The sequence below is a fragment of the Triplophysa dalaica genome, chromosome 1 (assembly GCF_015846415.1).
Source record: "Triplophysa dalaica isolate WHDGS20190420 chromosome 1, ASM1584641v1, whole genome shotgun sequence".
Classification (NCBI taxonomy): domain Eukaryota; kingdom Metazoa; phylum Chordata; class Actinopteri; order Cypriniformes; family Nemacheilidae; genus Triplophysa; species Triplophysa dalaica.
The window spans coordinates 18721370-18738751 of NC_079542.1; the positions used below are offsets into that span (position 1 = coordinate 18721370).

Consider the following 17382-nt stretch of genomic DNA (forward strand, 5'->3'; position numbering starts at 1 on the left):
TGATCACCGGTTCAATCCTAAACTGCTGTATCTTCCACTCCTGTAGAGGGCGCACATTCGCTTTGAACATAATAAACACCTCCCACTAAACATAGCGAAGAAAGAGTTTGCCTGCGCTTATTGAGGTTATTTCGGATGACTGTGACATGATTAAAACAGAAAAGGTTTTACATTTGAACAGCTCAAAGGGCAGAAAGGTTCGTGTGGTCCGCGAGCATTATGTGAGGGAACAGGTGCCATGTGGGAGTTCACTGTGTCAGGCGGGCTGTCACAACGGTTAGAAAGAACATCAACACGCACACCACAAAAATATAAAACTGCACAAATCTTTAAAAGAACCACACTCATAGTGTACAGAAAATATTAAGCATTTTGTCAACCAGCTGTTAAAGTTAAAGATTTTGCGATGTAGGAAGTTAATTGGAACAATTCTCTATTAAAAAAAAATATATTTTAGAGATCGTGAGACATTCATAGATTATATACATTTTGGCATGACTAAGTAGGTACCATATATCACTTTATTAGTGAACATCATGGCTAAGACCAGTGCTTAACCAGCAGTCCTCTGTCAGCAGGTTGTATAGACAAAAAAAAGGAGAGTTACAGTAAGATGACTTTTTGTACTCCACTAGATGGAAAGGTGCTATCTAGTGATGTGACCCACTATGTGGTTCCGGATGGGGGAGTTGTTCGGGATTTTCTGGAGATTCTGGAGGTCAGGGAGATGCAGGGGATTGTGTTCACCCAAACGGCCAACCAACACACCCGTGGACGCAGGTCAACACATCATCACAGTTTTTATTATACTACTACTATTATTAAATTGCATGAATAACTTGTTTAAGGAAAACTCTTCTTGGACTCAACTGGACAGGTATGACATGTTGCATATTTTAAGGGTTGTTATCTTTATCTCATGCAGGCAATACAAAAGACTACGTGCTCTGCTTAAAGACCCTCGCCATGATTGTGTGCTGTTTGCCAATGAGTTTCAGCAGAACTGTTACTGCCCCAGAGACAAGGGAGAGTCTCAGGAAAAATGGCATACAAGGTGAACCCTCAAGAAACCTGTCAAGACATATTCAACCACACATTTGCTGTTTTTGGTTGTTTACTCTGAGAAATGTATAATGAAGGAAGTATATACTCTGGGTCATGCTACTCTTTGCCATTTTAAAAACGTTTTCTTCTATACCCAGTTCATTTTAAAAGTAATTTAACAGTTACTCGAATAAACAAATTTTGTAGAATCTCCCAGTGTTTTATAAGTTCATATAAGCTGCAGGCTTGATAATTACAAGAATCAGAATGAACAGCAATCGACAAATTTACCCTTTAACAATGAGAAAAGATAAATAATCAATGTAAAACGATTATTGTACTGCATTCCATTTTGCAAGAATCCTCTCTTTTCTTGTGGTATAAATCCACAGCACACCTCTTTCCTTTACAGCGGTTTACCTGTGCTATTCTATCATTTATTTTTCAATTGATTTCAGTTTCAGACAAGGTTTTTATATTATTCCTACATTGTTTCAAAAGTCAGTAAGTATTCGTGTTAAATTATCGTGATGTCAATATTAACGTGATTATGATTTTTGTTCACAATCGAGCCGCCTCCGTTTTAGAAGTATAATATAATCCATCCATTTTCTACCGCTTATCCGAACTACCTCGGGTCACGGGGAGCCTGCGCCTATCTCAGGAGTCATCGGGCATCAAGGCAGGATACACCCTGGATGGAGTGCCAACCCATCGCAGGGCACACACACTCACTCATTCACTCACGCACTCACACCCTACGGACAATTTTTCCAGAGATGCCAATCAACCTACCATGCATGTCTTTGGACCAGGGGAGGAAACCGGAGTACCCGGAGGAAACCCCTGAGGCACGGGGAGAACATGCAAACTCCACACACACAAGTCGGAAGCGGGAATCGAACCCCCAACTCTGGAGGTGTGAGGCGAACGTGCTAACCACTAAGCCACCGTGCCCCCCCGTATAATATAATATGTTGTCAAATTCTTTATTTATGAAAGGAGCGTAAACCCAATTTTACATTTCTTTATTTGGAATCAACTCTAAAGATATGAAATAATATTGGTATTCATTAGGTAAAATGTTGCCATGACAGTGTCTCATCTCATACACATACTGTATACTCATGGTTATTGTAGGCACTTCAGAAAGTCAAAACACTGACTCAAACTTGCTTGCTTTCTTGATCAATTCATGTGTGAAAATGACTATTGTTAATTTTATTCCAGATGTGTCTACAATGCAGCAGTTTGGTACTTTAACCATCTGGCTGGACTGATGCCTGTAGTAATGCTTGCAGAAGATTGTGACACTATCTCTGAATTTAATGCCCTAAACAGCGGAGTGTATGTCATCTCAACACAGGTATGTGTTGTCTATTTCATGTGTAGTCAGTAGTGATGGACTATCGTTAAGGTCTGGTAACACCTGGGAACTCTGATGTAGGAGTACTTGGCAAGTTTCTGGCCAGACCTGCAGGCAGCTCAAGAGCTGTACAACTCCATTGCTCAAACACTTCAGGAGCGAGAGAGCGAGGAAATGGAGAAGGTGTATGCTGAACATCTGCCCGCTGAGGTGCTGGAGGCTGGTATTAAATCTGGCAGGTACATCCAGGTAATTCGTTTCACTTAGTTCTTCCAGTTATCTTTTACCGTGTTTTCTGGTTGTTGCTTAACTCTATGTATATTCAATCCACTTTCTACTTTTTTTAGGGAATTCTGAGTGTGAACAAACATCGGGCCCAGCACGAAGCCTTCGTCCGTTATGAAGGCTCTTCTAACAAGAATTCAGGTTGTTATAAACACTTATTACACGGGTCGTTGGAATGATTGATTCTGATTGACCAGTCGCGACTATCGCAGGTTTGTTATTCCCAGATAACAACCTCTCAAAAGTAATAACACACTTTAACACGGAAGCTTCAATTGATTTTGACAGGTTTTTTTGACGAATTATGTGTATTATCTTTTAATAACATATGTGACATTATATTTACATTGAACCAAATTGCCTGTTCGTGACATTTGAACGTTGTTTCTTACCTTATAACCGATAGTAAACAGCTTTCCCTTGCGGAATGTCTGCGTTCTGTAAAAATTAGCTCACATTTTATAATAACACTTCATGCACTGCTTTTTCTGATGTGGCAAGTAGCCGTGTAATAAGCTGGATAATGTACCAGCAGCTGTCTGTTCTCGTGAAATAAGCCCCTTCGGTGAGAAGTCAAGTCCTGATCACACTGTCGGGGCTTATTTCTGTGATAACAACCGGCTGCCTGAACATTTTCCATTTCTTTGCAATTCTATATTTTATTGTTGATGGTGATGGGATTTACGTTACCTGACCTTGTTTGTGTAATCCTGTGTTTAGAGCTAAACAGTGATGTGCTGCTCAACGGAGTGAAGCATCGTAACCGGGCGGTGCATGGAGACATGGTGGTTGTAGAACTCTTGCCATGTAATGAGTGGAAGGGGCGGACTACGGCACTAACAGAGGGTCAGGGGGAGGAGCGGACGATGGAGGACACACAGAGCCAGCCCATGGCCACAGGTAACCATGGGTCATACTTGATATATTTAATACATAATCCTCAGGTCCCAAAATCACAGAATTCTAGATGGATAGCTATATATCGTGCCTTATCTGCTTCTGCCATTTTTCCCTTTAGGTAGGGTGGTGGGTATTCTGCAGAGAAACTGGAGAGATTATGTTGCGAGTTTTCCTCCTCTTGAGGAGGTGCAGTCGCAGAGCCGTAATTCACAGAAGATCCTGCTTATCCCGTGGGACTACCGCATCCCAAAAATCCGCATCAGCACACAGCAGGCCGAGGCATTGCAGGTTGATGACTAACTTAGTATTTTCAAACACATCATGGTATATATGTAACAGCTTGATTTATATGTGATGTAATACCACAATCACATAATTAAAATACATTATGTATGTTGTTTTTGTGTAGGACTGTAGAGTTATTGTGCGTCTGGATTCATGGGAATGTACTTCTATGTACCCAAATGGCCACTGCGTGAGGGTCCTGGGTAAATCAGGCGAGCTGGAGACAGAGATTCAGACCATTCTGTTGGAGAACTGCATCCATGTGTCTGCATTCTCAGAGGCCCAGGTGAGTTTATCAACCATCTCATATGGGCACCAGATGTTTAATTTAAGAAATATAAAGTAAATCTCGAAAAGTATTTCAGCGATGTATTGGAAAGTTATGCCAAAAAGCTTTTGCACTCAATGTCAATAGAAAAACATAGCATCATAATGTCTGTTGTTTGTTTAGTTGCGTGAGATGCCAGTTAACACAAAAGAGAACCCGTGGCAGATGGACAGCAGTGAGGTGTCCTCTAGACGGGACCTGAGAAACACTCACTTGGTGTTCAGTATTGATCCTAAGGGCTGTGAGGATGTAGATGACACCTTGTCTGTTCGAACTCTGCCGGGAGGAAATCGTTTAGAGCTAGGTGTTCACATCGCAGATGTCACTCATTTTGTTAAGGAAGGCTCTCTAACAGACTTAGAGGCACGGTTGAGGTATAGTGTTTTATCAGTCATTCAGATTATAATGGTAGAATATTTATAGAATGATTCTTCAGTTGATCAGAAATATATTGTTAATATGAAAGGTACAATTTAATGTCTTTTTGGCCACACTTGACAAAAATTTGGTACCATGTATTGTTTAAAAACTAAAAGATTATCTATGATAGAATATTTTAAAGGGATAGTTCACCCAAATAAGAAAATTCTGTCATCATTTACTCACCCTCCTGTCATTTCAAACCTGTATGACTTTCATTCTTCTGCAGTACACGAATGAAGATATTATGAAGAATGTTGTTAACTGGCACCAATTGACTTGCATTGGTTTTGTATCCATACAATAGAGGTGAATGGGTGCCAGTGCTGTTTGGTTACAAACATTCTTCAAAATATCTTCTTTTGTGTTCTGCGAAAAATAAAGGTCACACAGGGTGAGTAAAAAGATGACAGAATTTTCATTTTTGGGTGAACTATGCCTTTAAAAGCATGGCAACTATTTCAGAAACATGTAGTTTACTTGAAGTTTGGTATTATTCAAGTCTCCAAATCTAAACTTAAATTATGAGTCGCCCCTCTTTTCTCAACGTAGGGGAACCACCTACTACCTGGCGGACCGCAGGTATGACATGCTCCCTTCAGTGTTAAGTGCAGACCTGTGCTCCCTCCTTGGTGGCGTGGACCGGTGAGTACTTCAACTCCCTTCATCTGCTTATTACACACTTTATCTCCTTCTAGAAATTGACGACCATATACTCTTAATACCCCACCCAAATAAAGATCTGTCACGTACTACAACCTAACGGTAGTGAAGTGTTAAAGACATGCATACATACAGGGTTTGATTCCATAAGTCTGAACGTTAATGACTCAAGGGATATTCTTTGAGTACTCTATTGTTTGATGAAATTATCAAAACTTATTCTGTGTGTGACAGATATGCCTTGAGTGTGCTGTGGGAGCTGGATGCTAATTCTCTGGATGCTTGTAAGGTCTGGTACGGTCGCACTCTTATCCGTTCTTCCTATCAGCTTCACTATGAGCTCGCCCAGAGCCTGCTGAATGGAGAGGAGGCTGAGGTGCCTGAACTAAGCCAACTGAAGGGCTCTCAGCGGGATCAGAAACTGGGTGAACTTTTGCAGGCCCTGGAGACCCTGACAAGGGTGGCCAGACACCTCCGGGCACAGAGGGATAAAGGAGGTGCTCTGGAGTTAGAAGGGGTGGAGGTGAGGGCTCAGCTGGATGAGGACAAAAACATTACTGCCCTTGTGCCCAAACAGCCTCTGGAGGTTCATGAGACTGTGGCCGAGTGCATGATCTATGCCAACCACTGGGTGGCACGCAAGATACAGGAGAGCTTTCCTCACCAAGCGCTTCTGCGTCATCACCCACCACCCAAACAAGAGTACTTTAATCACTTGATTGAAAGTGCAAAGGCCAGGGGCTTTAGTATTGATACCAGGTAAAATAAACACCTTATCTTGTAAATATACTGTAAAATACATTTATGTTTTAATGTCCAAATAAGTGAATTATATGTCAAATAACATGAATTCAGAGTGATGTGTATATATGATATATATATATATATATATAATTATTTATATATTTTTTTACATTGTATGTATTATTTATATAAAATGAAAAATTAATACAACAGTAGGTAACAAAATTAGTAAATAACAATTCAACTAACTAGATAACTAAAATAAAAACGATCACCGTTAAATATACAGAAGTGGCCAAACACAAAAAAAATCAAATACAACTACACATGCATTTTGCACAACATGCAATTCTTTAAAATTATATTTGAATGTAAATTTTTCAAAGTTGGACATACATTTTGGCCACAATTTTGTATTCTATTATGAAGTATTCTGTATTATCTTTATATTTATCATTATATGTTTGTCTTACACTAGGTCAAATAGAGCTCTGGCTGATTCTTTGGAATGGGCAATGGACCCTCAAGACCCCCTGGTTAACAGGTTGTTGAGAATGATGGCGACCCAGGCAATGTCTAATGCCCTTTACTTCTCTACAGGGGCCTGTCCAGAAGAACAATACTATCACTATGGTACCTGCCTTTCATTCACTCACTGCCGATCTTTTGTTTCATCATGCCTAAAAAATTCCATATGTTTATTAATAGTATCTTGTTTTCGTGTCATGTTTAGGTCTCGCTCTGGATCGATACACTCACTTTACTTCTCCAATCAGGCGTTATGCTGATGTAGTAGTGCATCGGCTCCTTATGGCTGCCATTCAGCTGGAGAAGGAAGGGTCCCTTAACAAGGCCTTGGCCGGTAACAGAGAACTCGAGGAGCTGTCTCAACAAATCAACAACAAAAACAGAGTAAGTAAGGCCATTAGCACCATCTGTAGGACAGTTGCAGTAAAATAGTAATGATTGTTTCTCTGTTTGAATGACAGGCAGCGCAGCACGCACAGAAGCAGTCCACAGAGCTCTTCCAGTGCCTCTACTTCAAAGACAAAGACCCTCAAACAGATGAACGCTGTGTGGCTGATGCTGTCATCTATGCTGTCAGAGCGAACGGATTTCTCATCTTCGTACCACAGTAACCCACCTGCTTATGGATTCAAATTGGTAGTAGAGTATGAAGCAAAAATGAGCTTATTTGAATTTATCACACAGGTATGGATTGAAGGGAGCGGTATACCTTAAGGATCGGGATGGTCAAGTGGTCAGCATCAGTGGGGATGGAAAGTGTGAGTGGAATCCCGGGACGTTGCAAAGATACCCTGATAAGATCAGCACATGCACCAGCACTGGAACCCATACCTTTTACCTATTTGACCATGTTACGGTGAGTACATCCTGAGCAAGGCATATTATCTCTGTACTTCAATTTAGTACTGTCAAATACATTTTCCTTAAATCATCATTTTTTTTTGTCAAATCCTCTGTAGGTTCGTATTTCTGTAAAACCGTCCGGTTGCCATGCTGACACATTGTGTCTGGAGCTTATCAACAGCAAGCCTCATCGTGCCATGCAACCCGAGTCACAGCCAGCTGGCAGCGGCCGTTCTGAGCTGGTTCAGGAAGTCGTGCGCTGGGCAGAAGAGGCCTCGCTTCAGGCTGAGGAGAAGAAGGGAAGAAAGTCCAAACTGAGTAGGGAGGAGAGGCAGTTTAGACAGAGCAAAACACCAAACCTCTATGTTATTTTACAAGAAATCAGTGAGCTTGCCCTGCATGATTTGTCTGCCTGCCAGATCACAAATACAGAAGCACAGATGTGCACTACATCATCTTAGCTTTATAGTGTCGTACAGTATTTCCTAGATATAATACCTTGTGTAGATAATGTGCAGAGTTTTAAGTCTAGATTTAATATGGATTGAAGATTGATTCCATGTGTCCAGATGTGCTAGTTCTAATCCAGACTTTTCTTGTTTATATGTGGATTTGATGTAAAACCAAACATGTTTAGGAATTATAAACACTTTCTTTGTCCAGTTTTGGCACATTCTGTGTTAATATGATGTTGTGTAGGGTTCGCTGGCAGATACAGTATTTCCTAAAACAATTGATGATCACAAGTTACAAATCTATTGAAAGGTGTTCTAGTGGTTTTATATGGGCTGAGATTCTCTGAAGAATTTAGTCTTCTAAATTTAGATTTCTTAAATCTACATCAGTCTAGCAGTATAGTACGTTCACTGTTTTGATACCTTTTGCTTTGTTCCATTGAGAAAACTTTTCATTCTAAATAGCAATAAGAGAAAATGGGACTTAATATTTAAGAGAAACCATTGTGTAACTGATTCTTTTCTAGATTGTTCATAATGCTTTACATTTTCCCCATGAAGGGATTTAATCGTGACGTTTTTAAAAGAAATAAAATGTATTTTTCCATTACTAAAACTACTAGTTCCATTTGTTTAGTTCTCTGTGCAGTACTGTGGCAATAAAGTGCAGTCGCTTCCCAACTCCACTAAACAGACAACTACTGATGATTGGCACAATTTGCATGACAATATTAAAATATGCAATGTTATTACAAACACTTTTATTTAGAATATAAAATCACAAAAACTGACAACAAAAGAAATTTGATTGAAAAAAGAAACGAGAAGAGTCCAATAGGACAAACCTACGACATAATTGGCAAACATCAAAAGCGCTTTTTGCTCAATGGGATCTGTTATGTCTTTATATTTTGACACAACCAACAATATAAATGAAAGCAATGAATATTAAGATCTGAAGAACGAATGTAATTCCCAGTGAATCTGAGATGACGGAATCGAAAATGTTTTTTCTTGAGCTAGTTTAAAATCCTCACAGAGGATCAAGGTAATGTGTTAAGATTCAAAAGGAAATCTGTCTCTTTGCAAGTTGGTGTTACTCTTCCCTAAACATTCCACTTAGATGCAGATGATGTTTTGTATACAAAGTCACATATCTAAAGCAAGTATAACATATCAGCTGATATTGCTTGGAGTGATGTTGAAGAGACTATCTATTACCAAAAATGATTTTACAGACTTCTTGCAGGGTCCATAGGTGGGGTGCTATTGGAGCAAACATGGAAGATGCTTTCAATTACTATCATCATCTATTCCTTTTGGAACTGGGCTGGCACATTCATTATCATATAATGGAGAACTGGGAGGTTTAGTTGGCTTTTGTTTGAGTGGAGTTTCATTTGATGTGCTCTGCTCAACGCCCGGATTCTCTTGACTAATATGCAGTCCTGAGGAACTGGTTGAAGGTTCATCTGCTTCGTCCAGGGTTAAATTCTGAGAAGATGCTGGGAAAATCGAACAGAAAACATAAAGTGAATCAATTGTGTTTAAAGAGAGGGCAGAAGCTAAATCATATTAAAAACTCATACTCTTACACAAGTTTAGGATTAAATCTTAAAACCAGAGGCTCAATGTAAAGCCTCAAGAGACCCCATACGTACCCAACTTCTGCCGTGCTAGTCTCCTCTCAAGGGCAAGCTGTTTGTTGAGCTCTATACGTCGCTGCTGTTCCTCAGTGAGAGACAGTGGAGCAGGAGTTGAATGGACAAATGGATCTTCATGAAAACTTGCATCTTCACCTAGATCAAACTCTTCCTGTGCAGGAGCCTGTGCCTCCTCTGAAGGAAGTAGGAAGTCATGGAACCACATCACATGAATCTACTGATTTCACTTCTACTGTAAGGTAGTCAATATTAAAATTATTACCAACAAAGTCCTCGTGTGTTAAAGGCATGTCCATTCGAATTCGTTTGAGACACGTCTGATGGAGAAACCACAAAGAATTCCAATAAACACCAAGGTCAGCTCCTTTCCAACTTAATAAACATTGCATTAGAAGACATGTTTTATAACTGATCACGGCAAAAGTTACAAATTATTATTACAACCTCATTACATTTTTTATTTTATTTGGTGCTCATGGAGCCAGTGTCTACGCATATGTACATACAGCTAAGAATCTTTAAATAGCACTGGCATAAAGGAGCAATGCATTTGGTGTAAGAAGCACTGAAGTAAGCTTCATCTTCATTCAATAACAACGCATTTTAAACACTTTATTAACTAGTCTTACCTGAACTTCTTTTTTGCCTCCCAAACTCTCCACTTTCTCAATGAAATCTTCAAACTGCAGTTTAGGATAAAGTCTATGCGCCCAGTTTTCCATTTTCTTCAGCAATAACTTCAGATCCTCTGCCTAAATTTAAAAGGATGAGGGAGACGCTGAGCAAGCATTGATAAATGTTTTCTCATATCACTGTGATCCATAATAAAATCATACAGCAAAGTGAAATCAAAGGTAAGCCATTACCTCATGTCCTTTGCCTTTAAACGTAACGTTGTCAAATAATGTACGTAGAGCTGGAAGACCTTTCTCAGAAATCAACCTAAAGAAAGATATGATAAATCATAAACACTGAAAAAACAGAAAATCATAATCTGTGTGTTCAAAAAAACATCAATTGATAGTAATGTAAACACCTGTTAGAATCCAGTTTCGGCTGAGGCCTCTTCACTGATCTTCTTTTCGGCATGGGCACTTCTGCTAGTTTGGACACTTCTCCATCCTCTCCTTTAACACAACAGAATAGGTTGCCCACCATAAGCGTTCTTAAACCTATCGTAATCCTTAGTGGTTGGTTTTGTTGTGAGGTATGTACAGTGGTAATAATGTAGCATAAGAGAATATGCAACAATAGTTCACTAATTCAAGACTTTGGACTTTAGATAAGTAAAAAAATGATTTGGTAAAGGTTAAAAAACTGTCGGACTACAAAAAGACTGTTTACTAAACTAACATACAAAGAACAATTAATCCCATTGAATGCAAGTCATCCTTTATTTATAATGTTGTGGAATGGGAAACAAACCCTCAGCATTGCCAAAAAGACCCTCCTCAAAGTCATTCTGTCCCGGCGATGATGGAGGAGGCAGAGAAGGGTAGATCTCATCCACTGTGTGCTCATAATCTGGGATGTCACGCAGACTGTTTTCAGACATGGTGCATGAGATTCTGTTGAGATAGCAACACATCAAATGTTACGCTCTGTTTGTCATCGTCTTGTATTGTGTACACCTGTATTAGTCAAATTATATACAAAGTCACCGTAAAAAATAGCTGCCGTTTCCCTTTTTATATTTGATTAATCACTTCGATCACACTTCAACTAACGTCAGTGGCACATCGACACTCCTTCACAAAAGACACTCATCTCATGTTCATGTGCTCTAAGCAGACAACATCAAATGTGTTACCACGACCCGCAAGACACCTTCCTCTCCCCTCCAGGATATCAAACCGTGAACGGTCATTTCTGTGAAAAATACGTATGTCTTTAAACTTACTAAATGTGTTTTATCCAAAGATGAAAGCTCAATACAGATCGTCGCGAGGAGAACCACACTTTCTAAAGGCGGCTTTTCCTCCGCCAATCAGACGTCTGATACGATTATACGTCACCAGTTTCTCTTATTCTTGAGGAGATCTATGGCGGTAAGCAAAGCACCGGATGGCCCACTTACGCCACCTACTGGATCAATACTGTTTTCTCGACTGACTGAGTGTATTTCAGACCTTCTTCAACATTCCCAACAACACACTTCACTGAGGCTTACGTCAGTGGTTCCCAAATGGGGTACTGCAGGGGGTACGTGAGAGAAACTGAAATTTAGAGAGAAATAATGAAAATCAATGTCAATAAATGATGATAATAGTATTGTTATATGAAACGAGGACTACACAAATATGCATAAAAAAATTAATTCATACATTTAAAACGCATTTCAATTTATAAAAGTTGTTTTTTGAGACCAGGACCCGGAATCAGGAGCAATAATGCAAGTTAGGAGAGGTTGCGGTTAGATGGTAAAGAAATGTTGATTTTCCTGAACTGAAAAACACTTAACCTTTAACTATTCTGCCTAATACTTAAGAGATTTATATAGTTGCGTAAAGCTACATACAGAAAAGTTTATAAGCAATAAACCTGCTATGGGGCATCAGACATAATAACTGACTCTCATTTCACTGTATTTTAATGCAAAATGTTGCGGTCTGGTCAAGGGGTACTTGGCTTGAAAAAATCATAAAAAGGGGTACTTAAGCAAAAAAAGTTTGAGAACCACTGACTTACATACAACTCATTAAAATACTAAAAGGCAGTATATTGCAGCCAGAGTTTCAAACTTTATTAAAAGCACAGGTCTCAAACACGTTGTTCCTGAATGAAACATTGGATGATTTTATTACCCCAAGACTTTGAGAGGTTTTACAAACATGTAACTTTTTTGTGTCTTCTCTTTACAATAGTTTCTGCTTATATGCTAGCAAAGTGCTTATTGCTTTTAAAGTAACAAATGCACAGATGCACATTTAAGGAGCATTTTATTTGAAATGTCATGAAAACACATCTCTGTATATCATGTTCAATATTAGTAAGTAGCTGAATAAATTGTGTTATAATGTAAATAAATGGTATAGATGTGTAAATGTTTGTTTTATATTTGTGTTCTCAGCAGAAACATGAGGAAAACTGCACTGAGCAGAATGCAGAGAGTGCACACAGTGGGGACGACAATCTCTGTGACCATCTCCATGTGGCTGATTAATGGATCTGAAAGGGGAAAAAAACACACAAGCATCAGTGAAAACTAATACAGGATGCATTCAGTGAACATCAATGTAACAAAACACTTTTGCAACAAAGCACACAACATTTGTTGCATGGAAACATATGTAATGGCAGTCCCCAAAATACCAAATAATCATCCCTGTACCTAAACTTCATCATGCACTGGCCAAACCTTTGGCATATCTGCATGTTCCTTATTTTCCTTCGATTTTCTTCTAGCTGGAAGGGCAAACAAAAGAAAAGTCCCGTTAGAAACTTACTTTATAATTTCCTTCCTCTGTATATTGCGCTTGATTATAAATAGACAGTGTAATTTGAGACTGAGTTTTCTTTTATTTGCCCTGGCTAGAGCTGTGCTGCCCTGTGCTGAGTGAAGTCGACAGCAGTTCACTAACCTGCTGCAAGTAGCTGGTTACTTGAGGTGCATGTTTCCAGTGCTTTTCTTTTCCAGCCTTCAATCTGCAACCAAAATTATTTAGCATTAAAATGAGAAGTGATATATACAGTGAAGTTCATCGCACATCCTTTTGTTATCTTATAAGATGGATTGCTCTTTCTGTAAATTTTGCATTGGTTACATCACTTCCTGCTCACTATTTTGTGTGTGTCAAAGCCGTACCTCTCTTTCGTTGGGGAAACCGTTAGAGCTGATGATGCGTTTGTAGTACGGAACGGATGCTTTAGGGTAGCGGGGTTTATTTTTGCTCCCAAAATCCACGTAATACATGCCAAATCTTTCAGAGTAGCCCTCATCCCATTCAAATTTGTCAAGCAGTGACCAAGCCGTGTATCCCTTCACATTCACACCATCTTTAACCGCTGAATAAAAAAAGCAAAAAAAATAGTTACACTATTACAGTGTTTAGAGAACATTTTGTCTTTTCTAAATTAATTCTGACCTTTAAGCATTTCATTGATGTAATCCCTGAAGTACTGCATTCTCCACTCATCACAGAGATCTGTGCACATCATCCTCTCTGATACTCCATTTCCTGTTACGTATATCATGGGGTCTCCATACTGTGTCTAAACAAATTTAACCACAACTTTTGTCTTTGCTGTATTTTACTAATTTTGGTCAGATTGCTGCTGTGTTTCTGGAACTAATTTAAAGGGACAGTTCACCCAAAAATGTAAATTCTCTCACCATTTACTCACCCTCAAGTTGTTCCAAATCTGTACTTAAATCTGTTAAATGTTCTGTTAACACAAAAAAGAAATTCTGAAGATTGTTTGCAACCAAACAGTTCTGGGGCACTTTTGACTGACATAGTAGTTTTTTCCGTAATATGGAAGTGTATAGTGTCCCAGATCTCTTTGCTATAAACATGTCATAAACACATCAAATGTTCAGCAGAACAACAAATTTACACAGGTTTGGAACAGCTTAAGGATGTGTTAATGATGACAAAAATTGTCATTTTTGGGTGAGCTATTCCTTTAACAAGAGTCGACTGTACTACCTTCACAAAATTCAGCAGACGGCGGAAGCCCCATGGCACAGAGTAGAGCCACTCTGATCCGGGGTCAGGCCAGCGTGGGTCCACTAGCTCAGCGAGGTCGCGGTCAGTGAAGTAGCTGTTTCCGCGGTTAGAGGGAAAATTCTTTTGTGTGATGTAGCGAGTGGTGAAGTGGCTGATGCCCATGAAGTCACAGGTGCCTCTCATATAACTTTTCTCATGAGGGCTGAACGTAGGCAGACGAGAGCTACTCAGACTTTGCTGGGCACTCTTTCTGGCTGCGGAAATAAGACAGAAAATGCTGATGTAAACCATCAAGCTAAACGGGCAGACCATAGATTTATCAAGTGCAGTTTGTTTGCTTTCGTATTTACTTGACACTTGCCTACGTAGTCTTTCATTATTTGAGGATAGTCTCCATTAAAGAGTGGTGTGGCAAACCAGCCCAGGTAGAACTGGACGTATCTTTCAGCGGCTTCTATATCACGTTGATTGGTCACATCCACTGGTTCTCCCCAGTCAGCCGACAGGGAGATGCCCACCATGCCTGAAATTACAGGAACACTCTCAGAACACTTTTCATCTTATGTGCCTAGACGAGGCCGCAGCTGAGTTTGATGTCCGAAGTTTGTCTACCTTTCTGCTTGTTTCGCCATTGGTCATCGTATGTGTGCCAGACCTTAGCATGAGCCTGTCAGAAAGACATTCACAATTCACTGGATTGCGTTACTAAATAAGCAAATAATTCTTGACAATGGTTATAAGGTTATAATGTTGTTGAATTTTTTCGTTTTGATAACCTTAAGGATGTTGTGGGCAGCATTATAGGCTCCAGTACCCCCCATCTTCAAACCAGGAGCATGTTCTCCAGTCTCGTAACCCTCCACTGCAACAGACTACAAACACAGACGAGATCTTTCTTCAGAACTGCATGAAAATTAATTTGATATCTGTGTACTGTTATTGTGAATATTTTAAAGATCATCCCTAACCCAAGGATTGTTGAAGGTGATCCAGTATTTCACTCGGTTGCCAAACCTCTCAAAGCACAGGTTGGCAAATTCACTGAAGTAGTTGGCCATACTTGCATTTTGCCAACCTCCATATTTCTCTTCCAGAACCTGTAAATGCATTTTGTAAATGCAAGTTTAATGCAGTATTGTATATGAGATTATATTATGGACTCATGGTGAGTGAGAACTTTATTTAACCTGAGGTAAGTCCCAGTGGTAGAGAGTCACAATTGGTGTGATTTTGTTCTCTAGTAGCATATTAATCAGGTTATCATAATGCTCTATCCCTTTCTCATTGATGTATTCATCTAAAGGAAAAATCAGAAAAAACTTTTAGATAATAAGTTTGTTTGTGTTATTTTGACATTAGTATTGAATTGAATGCATTTGAATTACTCTTAATGCCACTGGGCAGAATCCTTGGCCAGGAGATGGAAAAAAGATAATGGTTCAGCTTCATATCTTTCATCAATGTGATGTCATCCTAAAACATATAATTTTTTTTGGAACAAATGTGTTTACATACAATGTTTACGAGTGTCATCAGGAAATCATTGCACCTTAAATTTGTTGTAGCCTTCACATGACGAGTCTCCAGAATCATTTAGGTGAATCTTTCCTTTTTTATGAGAGAACACATCCCAGATGCTCTTTCCTTTTCCATCTTTGTCCCATGCTCCTTCTGTTTGATATGCTGAGCTCCCAGCACCCCAAGAGAATCCTAAAAGTTCATGGACACATGCTGTTATTTTAAGCTTAGTTTAGACTGGACTACTTTTTGTTCTGCTTTATGAACATTTTATCCTACACTTTAAAAAAATCACATTTTCGTTAGTATAACGTAAATCATTTTGCTGTTACGTTTTTCGTTTAAATTTCAGTCTTTTTCTGTAAATGACCGTTTTCTACAGTACTTTAAAAATGGATGAAAAAAACACAATTATTTTACACATTACATGTTTTCAATTTTTTTCTTGAAAATTGCAGGTTTTTACAGTGTTTACTTAGCGTTGCAAACATAATATTAAAGAGTATGTTTTCTGAATTGTCTGTATTGTAATATTTGTTTATTTTTCCCCCTCAGAGTAATGCATTACCTGAAGGAAATGTTCCAAAGGTAAATGAGCCCTTTTCATTTCTGGTCCAGTCAAAGTCTTCACTAGCAAAAATGCATAATGCCAACAGCAAAATGTGGTAAACCCTCAGAACAGTGCATGGAGGCATCTTTTCACAGGTTTGTGTTTTTCACCAGTAACACCTGCACAGATAAAACAAACTCATTTTACTTGCATAAAACAACTTAAAACAGACTCTTACCTCTTCTGAAGATTTCATAATTGCAGTTGAATCTCAAATAGGTACAGTATACATTCTTTTATGTGAGTTATTCTAAGGTAACACTTTACCATATGGTTGTATTTGTTATCATTAGTAAATGCATTTACTAACATGAACTAACAATTAGCAGTATAGGTTTTCATCATTAATTAATCTTTGTTTATGATTATTTATCTCAATACAATTATTCATGATGCATTAACTAATGTTAACAATTACAGCTTTAGATCAACTAGTAAATGGTGAGATTAACATGAACTAAAATGAAAAAATGCTGTAAAAGTTTTGTTCATGTTAGCTAATGCATTAACCAATGGTTAAAAAATATAAAGTGTTACCTATTCTAATTTCAAAAGTTATAAATTGCATACTCGCAGTGGTCATCTTTGAAAGCATTAGGAGCTGAGGCATATCAACGTTGCTAGCAATCCATGAGCATTCAGCCAGAAATGCAAAAAAGTGTATATTGTATATTTTCCAGCCCCAGATGAAACAGAGAGAGTCAGCTCTTATTTCTGCCAGCCACACTGACACAAAACACTTTCAGAGACAAAAAATAAGACAGCTTGTCGAGAGCTACCAGTATGAAAGACATCTCAAAAAAATATTAATCCTGAAGAGAGAGAAGATGTAACTTTTAAAGGGAAGAGGATGAGAAGATGATGTATTCGCTTGTTTATGTTTGCAGGAACCAGCAGTTTCGTTCTGTCTCCTGTCTCTCTTAACCTCCTCCAACCCTTTCTCTCTCTCTCTCGTCTAGATTCAAACTAAATCACATTAACATGTATACCTGCTCCAGGCCCAGCATTTGTCTCGACTGGAATCCACCCCAAAATGCCAGAATGTTACCTAACCTTCTG

General features: G+C 38.9%; 3 protein-coding genes across 7 annotated transcripts in view; 1 reads left to right on the forward strand and 2 right to left on the reverse strand.

Annotated features, from left to right (window-relative positions):
* The first annotated feature begins 70 nt into the window (after window positions 1-70).
* On the forward strand, window positions 71-8487 carry dis3l (DIS3 like exosome 3'-5' exoribonuclease). 2 transcript variants are annotated; one of them, XM_056753633.1, is made up of 17 exons: window positions 71-276; window positions 636-780; window positions 926-1054; window positions 2275-2410; window positions 2492-2659; window positions 2758-2836; window positions 3416-3595; window positions 3714-3883; window positions 4005-4166; window positions 4332-4582; window positions 5181-5273; window positions 5526-6050; window positions 6514-6668; window positions 6769-6947; window positions 7025-7170; window positions 7248-7419; window positions 7523-8486. In XM_056753633.1, the coding sequence occupies exons 1-17, from the start codon at window positions 147-149 to the stop codon at window positions 7865-7867; spliced, it is 3165 nt and encodes a 1054-aa protein (XP_056609611.1). In that variant the 5' UTR covers window positions 71-146; the 3' UTR covers window positions 7868-8486. The 2 variants fall into 2 exon arrangements, with proteins under 2 accessions (XP_056609611.1, XP_056609619.1); XM_056753641.1 differs by lacking the exons at window positions 71-276; window positions 636-780 and having other exon boundaries at window positions 928-1963; window positions 7523-8487.
* A 115-nt stretch (window positions 8488-8602) lies between these two features.
* On the reverse strand, window positions 8603-11511 carry tipin (timeless interacting protein). Of its 2 annotated transcripts, none has more exons than XM_056750579.1 (8): window positions 11426-11511; window positions 10951-11093; window positions 10562-10652; window positions 10392-10467; window positions 10155-10277; window positions 9788-9842; window positions 9523-9699; window positions 8603-9366 (listed from the first exon to the last, which is right to left on the reverse strand). In XM_056750579.1, exons 2-8 carry the CDS (start codon window positions 11078-11080, stop codon window positions 9155-9157), a joined length of 864 nt encoding a protein of 287 aa, XP_056606557.1. In that variant the 5' UTR covers window positions 11081-11093; window positions 11426-11511; the 3' UTR covers window positions 8603-9154. The 2 variants fall into 2 exon arrangements, with proteins under 2 accessions (XP_056606557.1, XP_056606550.1); XM_056750572.1 differs by lacking the exon at window positions 11426-11511 and adding an exon at window positions 11187-11419.
* An 847-nt stretch (window positions 11512-12358) lies between these two features.
* lctla (lactase-like a) overlaps window positions 12359-17382 on the reverse strand; it is a 32266-nt gene continuing 27242 nt past the window's right edge. For 2 of the 3 annotated variants that reach the window (XM_056751576.1, XM_056751583.1), the window contains 13 exons: window positions 16282-16442; window positions 15745-15905; window positions 15581-15668; window positions 15383-15492; window positions 15164-15292; window positions 14972-15067; window positions 14808-14862; window positions 14557-14718; window positions 14175-14449; window positions 13611-13737; window positions 13331-13530; window positions 13107-13170; window positions 12359-12693 (listed from right to left, as the gene is read on the reverse strand). In XM_056751576.1, coding sequence (XP_056607554.1) covers window positions 12578-12693; window positions 13107-13170; window positions 13331-13530; window positions 13611-13737; window positions 14175-14449; window positions 14557-14718; window positions 14808-14862; window positions 14972-15067; window positions 15164-15292; window positions 15383-15492; window positions 15581-15668; window positions 15745-15905; window positions 16282-16408 — 1710 coding nt within the window. In that variant the 5' untranslated portion in view covers window positions 16409-16442 and the 3' untranslated portion in view covers window positions 12359-12577. Of the gene's footprint in view, window positions 12694-12856; window positions 12931-13106; window positions 13171-13330; window positions 13531-13610; window positions 13738-14174; window positions 14450-14556; window positions 14719-14807; window positions 14863-14971; window positions 15068-15163; window positions 15293-15382; window positions 15493-15580; window positions 15669-15744; window positions 15906-16281; window positions 16443-17382 lie in introns of all 3 variants that reach the window. The other variant, XM_056751592.1, reaches the window with a different exon arrangement.